Below are 8,712 nucleotides of genomic sequence, written 5' to 3'. Positions count from 1 at the left end.
GCCGAGAAATACTACTACTACTACTAATAATAATACTGCTCAACACGCCTCTCACTGCCCTTAAGACACTTTGCTGCGCCCCCCACAGTTCTGTCCTTGTGCCAGCTTCATAAAACTATACTAGACTATTCTAAACCATCAGACGAGTCTTCATCTGACAGATAGACTAGTCTACTGCAAGTTAGTTGTATATATGAAAAAAACTTTGCCTGAAAAGTTAGCCTCCTCACTCCCAGGCTACATTAGAATTGATGTCTTTCCATGGAATCTGCTGGGCTGAGATTCTTCTGCTGTGGAAATCAGCCAAGGCTGGGTAAGACGGGCCCGTCTCTGTTGTAGGTGTAATAGCTCAGATTTTTCCATTTGTTGGCATTTTCTGTTATTAAGCTAGTATTGGTGCAGCTGTGAATTATGTTGCATATATTTGTAGCAAAGGCATGTCATTAATCCATATTATAACTATACTATACAGATGGTGTGTATGTATTGATGGGATTTGGCAAAATCATAGGTCACATTAACTATACTGTATATTGCTGTACAATGTTTTTTCCAATTATTTTACTATACTGTACGATATAAATCTTTTGAGAAGTTAGTTTTGTTCTCACATGCAGACTAATAATAACATACAGGGGAGAAACTTCAAAATGTACAACACGACAGTACATATAAACCATTTATTTTAGGAAGTGCAGTAGTTCCCGTTTATCACTGGATCTCATGTGACACATTCCCCTCATGACAGACATCTATACAAGCATGAAGATTCATTCAAAGCTGCCATCAGGAACTGTTGGTGGCCAGACGAGCTTTAATGCAAGCCACTGGTCGCCGACACAGGACATACAATCAGCTTATTTAAAAAAAAATGCATTTTATTATTCAACAATAGACTTGGTACGTTACGAAAATAAATGATCTGTCAGCTCCGTTAATTGGATAAGAAAAACACTCTGCTTTGGGAACTGCATTTCACATGAATAAAGCCTCACACAAATGCACTGTTTAACAGCTGGCTGGGATGCCTAGACTCTGGCTGAACTTTCTGCCACTGTTTCAGACGAACACAAGAATGCCCTTATTGTAGGACTGGAAAGAGTTAACTTTGTTGAATGTAATCTCTGAATGGGACTCGACCCATTGATCCTCTACTGCAAAGGCAGACTTTGCATGCTTCTGCAAAAGATGTTATGCCCATTTAGCAGGCTTCCAGTCTCTTTCTTCCTGAATACATTGATGTACATAAATGCCATGTGTGTGAAGAGCCAGCAGGGGTCCTAAGTTACACTATGAATTGAGCCTTCAATGGCTTGTAGTGCTAGAGAGCAGCGCTGTTAGAACTCGTCTTTGCCATAAAAAAGCTCCCCAGCGGCCCCCCTTCCACTTTCACATGTTGAAGGATCCTTCCAAGAGCTAAAACAACCTAAAAGCTAAGAATACTTCAGTGTGGCTTTATTCCTTATGTCATTTAACTTTAATAAGTTTTGCTTTGGCCTTGACCAGATCAAAACCTTGACATACTACCTAATTACAAATTAGAATTCAATACTGCAGTAAATATTTTATTTATAATTTAGAGTATTGTAATAAGTAGAAAGTAGTTTGTGTGCCAACTGCAATTGGGTCCAACCTTCTAATTTGTAATCAAAGATTTGATTTTAGCCTGGGCCATTAACATAATATACGGGGGGGAGTTTTCCTGAATTGTGCCTGATTTGACAAGATTATTTAAAAAAATACTAATAAAATGACAGACCTACATGCTTACCTGGGGGTCTCCAGTCAGTTTGCCTGTGTGCAATTTAGCACGTGAGAGTAAAAAAAGCTAGGACCAAACCAACCCCACATTTGTCCTTGGACATCCGTTTGGAAAGCACTCATAGCATTTGGTATGTAATTAACAACAGCAGCTCTTTCAAACCTCTTGGCTTAGAGAACATCTAATTAAAACATCGGCTATTGGTGCCGTTTTCCACGTTGTCCATCGAGCAGAGCTGTATCAACCCGTGGGAAACTGACAGACCGCCATCCTTTCTGAGAGCCTCAGCCCCAGGAATCAGCAGTGAGGGCCCTCCTAGCGACAACAACAAAAACAAAACCCCTGTCTAATTTCCTCCAATACAGAAAACACACCAAAACAATGAATGAAACAATAATACAATCTACAATCAGTTTTGTATTCGTTAATGTGACATACTTTGTGCATGAGGACAATTCTGTGTACCAGGAAGCTGCCTGATTCCACTGTGACTCCAGTTTGACCAATCACAGAAAGTTCTGACATTCCCACAGACCTTCAAGAGCTCCGCCCAGGTCCAGCATCCATCCACGCTGACATGGATGTAGGGTCTTTGTTGTATCTGAGCAATGAGTGTCTACCACAGCCCAGCCCCCCCGCCTCTCTGGTCTCCTCAGGTCAGCGTGGGTCCGCAGTGCATTTTGAGAGTTCAAGTCTGGTTGTCGTTCCTCTGAGGCGGGGTTTCAGTGTTGCTCTTCACAGACACCCCCCACCCCCGTGCCCCGTCTGCTGTGAGGGACTAGGGAGACCCGTCCCCTCCACTTCCAGGACCTCTAGTCCTCATTTCGTGCCAGATCTTCACCAGCGGCTCGCGATTCTTCCAGATCAGCTCGTGTCCATAGGAGACATACCAGCTACAGGGGAAACAGAGGAGCACAACATCATGTAAACAAAAAGGTGACATCCAGTGGGATCAGCTTAACGACACACGGGAGATCAGGAGCAGGAAGTGGCACTGCTTACATGCCGAACAGGGCTCCTCCCAGATGAGCGGCATGGTCAAAGAACCTCCATCCCAGGAAGAGGCCCGCTGTATCCAGGGCCACAATAGCTTTCAGAGCCTGGAAGTGATAAGACGTTAGACAGAAAAAAGAAAAGTCCGAGGGGAGGAAGAGGAAGTGGAAACCGCGACTGACTTACGCTGCCGGCGGTGAAGGTGAACATGGGCAGGAAGATGATGGCCAATTTGGCTTCGGGCATCTTTGTGCAGACGGCAGCCAGCACTGACATGATAGCGCCCGACTGGGAGAGGCAGAGGGGAGGGGAGAACATCAAAAAAGTGAGCTTAAATGGCAGACGTATTTCATTTTGTAAGAAACGTCTCACTGCTGCATCCGAGACTACAAAAATAAACCTTGTGAATGAGCGCAGGAAAGCTCTTTTAAACTGGAAATAGAAACATGATGCCTGATGAAGCTTGAACAGCGTGATCTCAAAGCACTTACAGCTCCAAGCGAGGGGCCCAGTCTCCCCGAGGCCGTCTTGCTGATGTAGCTGACGAACGTCGAGATCACACCTGAGACACAAGAGAAAACAGTCCTTGTTGACTGACACAAAAAACTGCAGAAAAAAGATTCTGCATCGTAAAAAAACAAATTAATGAACTGCTTTACTGGGCTGAAAACAAAAGCCTTTCCCAAGAACTACCAGGCGTTTTCCTTCACAGACGGACACGGTTGTGAGAGCCACAGACAGGCAGGGCACCACTGGACCAGCCCCCCACCGAAGCCCCCTCACCTGCGGACATGTAGACAGCCATGAACTGCTCACGGCCCAACATGGAGACGATACTGGAGGAGAAGCTCCACAACACGTACATATTGGCCGCCATGTGGAAGAGGGAGTAGTGGCTGAAGGTGGAGAGGACCATGGGAAAGCACAGAACCTCTAGGGGAGAGACAGAGAGGACATCCAGCAGCCATTAGATCACAGCAACCACACTGACGTTCAACTGACGGTCAGCTTTCACTGGCCACACTTTATTGCACGTTGAAGAATTGCTTTCGAGTACAACCCTGAAGTCAGGCAGAAAGAGCATGCAACCACTATCTCATTGCCACCGCACCAGGCGCACTCATCTTGATAAGCGATTGCAGATAATCTCCAGCTCAGAACTAGCATCTGCCGATCGCCTCCTCGGCTTTGTATAATAAAGAGTCTAAAGGATCCCAGAAGTACGGTTAGGTGCTTGGAGGTGCTTCTTAAAGCTGCTTTACAAGGCAGACACTCACTGGAGGCGGGGTTGGAGGTGAAGTATTGTATCATGGTCCGCTGCATGGAAGGAACCCTCCACAGACAAAACACCAGGGCATTGGCAGCGATGATCCCTGCAGACACAGGCAGAGAGAGGTATGTGTTAAAGAGCAGGCACAACATCCGGCTTTAAAAACGTCCGATATGTTCTTTCACCAACTACGGTGCCTTGCAAAAGTATTCACCCCCTTGGCGTTTTTCCTATTTTGTTGCATTACAACCTGTAATTTAAATAGATTTTTATTTGGATTTCATGTAATGGACATACACAAAATAGATTGATGAAGTGAAATGAAAAAAATAGCTGGGCTATAGTGGCCAGAAACTAGCCATTGCTTAAAGAAAAAATAAGAAAACACGTTTGCTGTTCGCCAAAAGGCATGTGGGAGACTCTCCAAACATATGGAAGAAGGTACTCTGGTCAGATGAGACTACAATTGAGCTTTTTGGCCATCAAGGAACAAGCTATGTCTAACGCAAACCTAATACTTCTCATCACCCCGAGAACACCATGGTGGTGGCAGCATCATGCTGTGGGGATGTTTTTCATCAGCAGGGCCTGGGAAACTGGTCAGAACTGAAGGAATGATGGATGGTGCTAAATACAGGGAAATTCTTGAGGGAAACCTGTTTCAGTCTTCCAGAGATGTGAGACTGGGATGGAGGTTTACCTTCCAGCAGGACAATGACCCTAAGCATACTGCTAAAGCAACACTCGAGTGGTTTAAGGGGAAACATTTAAATGTCTTGGAATGGCCAAGTCAAAGCTCAGACCTCAATCCAATTGAGAATCTGTGGTATGAATTAAAGATTGCTGTACAGCAGCGGAACCCGTCCAACTTGAAGGAACTGGAGCAGTTTTGCCTTGAAGAATGGGCAAAAATCCCAGTGGCTAGATGTGGCAAGCTTATAGAGACATACCCCAAGAGACTTGCAGCAAGGTGTCTCTACAAAGTATTGACTTTGGGGGGATGAATAGTTATGCACGCTCAAGTTTTCTGTTTTTTTGTCTTATTTCGTGTTTGTTTCCCAATAAAACATATTTTGCATCTTCAAAGTGGTAGGCATGTTGTGTAAATCAATGATACAAACCCCCAAAAAATCTATTTTAATTCCAGGTTGTAAGGCAACAAAATAGGAAAAATGCCAAGGGGGGTAAATACGTTCGCAAGGCACTGTATACAAATGTCCATAATGCAGGTGACAAACTACCCATGTAAACGACTCTTACAGTGGAAGTTATCAATGAAGACCTACCTGTGACTGTCCTCTGTCCCTCGCTCAGGCCGTTCCACCACTGGTTCACCTGAAACAGAACAACGAAGGCCTGTTTTCGGAAGTTTGAGAGACGACCCCACCCTCGGTAGGAGGAGTCCTCAGTCTGTAAAACAGAGTTGAGGCCTTTTCTGGCACTTTTGCCTTGCTGCCACACTGTAGAAATAGACAGGGAAACCCCAGGCCACAGACACAGGGCAGGGGCACTGACCTCCACTCAAAAACAAGATGAACAAAACCAAAAACACAGCATGCAGATGTTGTAAAAATGGATGGCTGGATAATAAAGGGGAGGGTTTTGAGGAGTGCACTGTGTAACTGACGCAGTTTCCGTTACTTATATCAGACACGTTTTTTTAATTGTGTCGAGAATAAATCTTCATAATCTATTACAGGTCAACACAGGGAGAGGATGCTAGTATGAAAAGGGTTTAAGATTAACTTCTGCCTTACATTACTGAAGGCAAATCGAAGCAAAAGCTCTAACACCGATGTGATCATTTCCCCGTCTGCAACTCATCTGATGTTTACACTACCTGTTTCCGGAAATCCCCTTCTTTCTGTGGCCGCAGCTTCTCCAGCCAGTCTGCCCGCACCTCGTCAAAGTAGCTCTGCACTCGAGACTTCAGGGACTCGTACTGCCAGATGGCCGCTGTGCCGAAGGAGCAGCCTGTAAACTAACAGGGACTTAGTGGCCGTGGTCAGCATCTTGTTTCTACATATATGTTGATCCAATCAAATTCCACACATATATTTTTGTGCAATCTTTGTTAGAAGCAACGTTCATTGTTACTAAGAATGGCAACCAGGAGACTCTGGGAGTGCAGTATAGGTTGGCCAGTTAAAGCTCCTCTAGCGGCCTTTATCTAACCCAGGCAGCACTTGGCCATTTCCTGGGAGTCCCATCAATAATTTGCTGGTGGTATAGCTGAAGGATCTACAAACCCAGAGCAAACATTAACCAGACATACCAGTGTTTCCAACTATGAATGTTTATAGCAAAGGCCTCTAAAGACACATTAAACAAGATGGTAAACACAATCCACACAGTGACATTTTACGTGTCTCAAGTTTGAGCCCACATTTGTCAATCCTGGTTGACCGATAAAGTAAATAATTCAAGGTTTGAGTTACTAAAGAAAAGACACAGGGGGTTTCCAGGACTAGGGCCCTGAAACCTCAGGATAGGCTATTAATCCAGGCTGCTTCTGTCTCATTAAACGTGGAAAGAAGATCCAGCTGAAGGATGCCTACCCCCACAGTGAACACAAAGGGCTTGAGAAGCCTAGCGAAGGACCTGGTGGGCACATTCGGAGCTGGGAATTCTGCCGGGGGCGTCAAGGTTTTCTTCTGCACTGAAGCGTCACTGGAAACCAGCTGATTCCGCCCGCCGTCTTCTGCCTCAACCTTCTTCACCTCGTTCTTTTTGGGGGCCTTTTTGAAGCCGCATCTCTGCTGTGTGTAGAGCGTAAACCTACAGTGCAGAGAGAACAGCTTGTTAATCGACCAGTCCACCAAAGCACCAACTGAACCAATCTAATGGGAACAGAGTGAAGGTTAGCACTGTGCTCTCATAGGTCTGGTACAGTTAAAGCCAAATACAACTGTATTTGGACCACATAGCCTGGGTATAATGAAATAAATCATGTGAAATGTCATACGGGTGAGGATTCATTCTAACGATAAATTCAAAATACAACACTTCCACAACAACTTACACTGGCCGTCATCCATTATTATATTACACATGTCTGCCTGTGTTCATGTGGGTTTTCTCTCATCCCAAAGACATGCTGCTTAGGTTGATTGTAAACACTAATTTGATTTGCCTGTGTGTGTGTGTTATGCCCTATGATGGACTGGTGTGCCAATCCAAGATGTACCCTGCCCTAACACCCTTGATAATAGATAGTTAGGTGGAATTTATATTTTTCAGTCTGGCCATTTATCTTGCTTACACCCATGAAACAGTTATATCTAAGTGAATGAATGACAAACACAAGCAAGCACGCATTATTGTGTATAGCATGTCTATTCCTGTAAGACGGGTATGTGACTCTTTAAATGAAGGTCACGGTTTTGCAAGGGCTGCAGCATTCACATGACGGATGAACACTTAGTTCAATTATCATTTTTCAGCGCCTGTCAATTATACAGACATTAGCTAATAATGCACCGACATCGAGCAGCTGCACTAACGAGTCAGGTATCTTCTTACTGACCACATTGTAATTAATATGCAACGATAGTGATGAAAGACGCGCACTTTACACACACAGCTGGGGTTTCTCTACAGCTCAACATGCAAGTAAATGTAAGTGTCACCCGAACTGAGTATGCATAATGATAAGGTCAGTTTGTGTCACTTTCATAACTTGACTTCCTTTTCACAGGACCATACGTGCGCTACAATCCCAAGCTGCTGCTATCTCACTGTTATTATTAGATAACCGTGGGGGGTGAGAAAGACACAGACCTGTTCCCTCTACAAGGTGAGCTGATAATATCCACCTTGCTCCAGCTCAGAAAACAACCCCTCCACGCCATATTTGCAGCAGCCAGACCTCCAGACCCTCTGGCATCCACTTCCGGGTCAACAAGTGGGTCACAGCCAAGAGGCGCGGCTGCTGTCGCTCAAACGGCGAGATACCTGCGTGGAGACATCTAGCGGCAGAGAGGGGGATTGCCGAGTTAGTTTTAACCGATCAGCCATAACATCATGACCACTGACAGGTGAAGTGAATAACACTGATAATCTCGTTATCATGGCACCTGTCAGTGGGTGGGATATATTAGGCAGCAAGTGAACATTTTGTCCTCAACGTTGATGTGTTAGAAGCAGGAAAAATGGGCAAGCGTAAGGATCTGAGCGACTTTGACAAGGGCCAAATTGTGATGGCTAGACGACTGGGTCAGAGCATCAGCAAAACTGCAGCTCTTGTGGGGTGTTCCCGGTCTGCAGTGGTCAGTACCTATCAAAAGTGGTCCAAGGAAGGAAAAGCTGTGAACCGGCGACAGGGTCATGGACGGCCAAGGCTCACTGATGCACGTGGGGAGCGAAGGCTGGCCCGTGTGGTCCGATCCAACATACGAGCTACTGTAGCTCAAATTACTGAAAATGATAATGCTGGTTCTGATAGAAAGGTGTCAGAACACACAGTGCATCGCAGTTTGTTGCATATGGGGCTGCGTAGCCGCAGACCAGTCAGGGTGCCCATGCTGACCCCTGTCCACTGCCGAAAGCGCCTACAATGGGCACGTGAGCATCAGAACTGGACCACGGAGCAATGGAAGAAGGTGGCCTGGTCTGATGAATCACGAGTTCAAGGTGTTGACTTGGCCTCCAAATTCCCCAGATCTCAATCCAATCGAGCATCTGTGGG

At 45.4% G+C, this 8,712-nt stretch overlaps 1 protein-coding gene across 2 annotated transcripts; it reads right to left on the bottom strand.

The window, feature by feature from the left end:
• Positions 1-665: 665 nt before the first annotated feature.
• parlb (presenilin associated, rhomboid-like b) lies at positions 666-7,965 on the bottom strand. 2 transcript variants are annotated; one of them, XM_066709728.1, is made up of 10 exons: positions 7,806-7,965; positions 6,584-6,803; positions 5,866-6,006; positions 5,312-5,435; positions 4,033-4,128; positions 3,539-3,688; positions 3,247-3,317; positions 2,942-3,043; positions 2,765-2,862; positions 666-2,655 (listed from the first exon to the last, which is right to left on the bottom strand). In XM_066709728.1, the coding sequence occupies exons 1-10, from the start codon at positions 7,874-7,876 to the stop codon at positions 2,541-2,543; spliced, it is 1,188 nt and encodes a 395-aa protein (XP_066565825.1). In that variant the 5' UTR covers positions 7,877-7,965; the 3' UTR covers positions 666-2,540. The 2 variants fall into 2 exon arrangements, with proteins under 2 accessions (XP_066565825.1, XP_066565826.1); XM_066709729.1 differs by having other exon boundaries at positions 5,312-5,360; positions 7,806-7,964.
• Between the last annotated feature and the right edge of the window lie 747 nt (positions 7,966-8,712).

This window comes from Amia ocellicauda, chromosome 7, assembly GCF_036373705.1.
Source record: "Amia ocellicauda isolate fAmiCal2 chromosome 7, fAmiCal2.hap1, whole genome shotgun sequence".
NCBI lineage: Eukaryota > Metazoa > Chordata > Actinopteri > Amiiformes > Amiidae > Amia > Amia ocellicauda.
Note: the sequence above shows the minus strand (reverse complement) of the source record. Positions and strands in the feature narration are given on the sequence as shown.

Bases quoted from the DNA above. Each gene is read 5' to 3' on its own strand.
- parlb (XM_066709728.1), bottom strand. From the start codon at position 7,876: ATGGCGTGGAGGGGTTGTTTTCTGAGCTGGAGCAAGGTGGATATTATC. The intron at 4,129-5,311 runs GTAGGTCTTCAT...CTGTGTCTGCAG, and splicing joins GGGACAGAGGACAGTCACAG to GGATCATCGCTGCCAATGCC. The intron at 2,863-2,941 runs GTAAGTCAGTCG...TATCACTTCCAG, and splicing joins TCACCTTCACCGCCGGCAGC to GCTCTGAAAGCTATTGTGGC.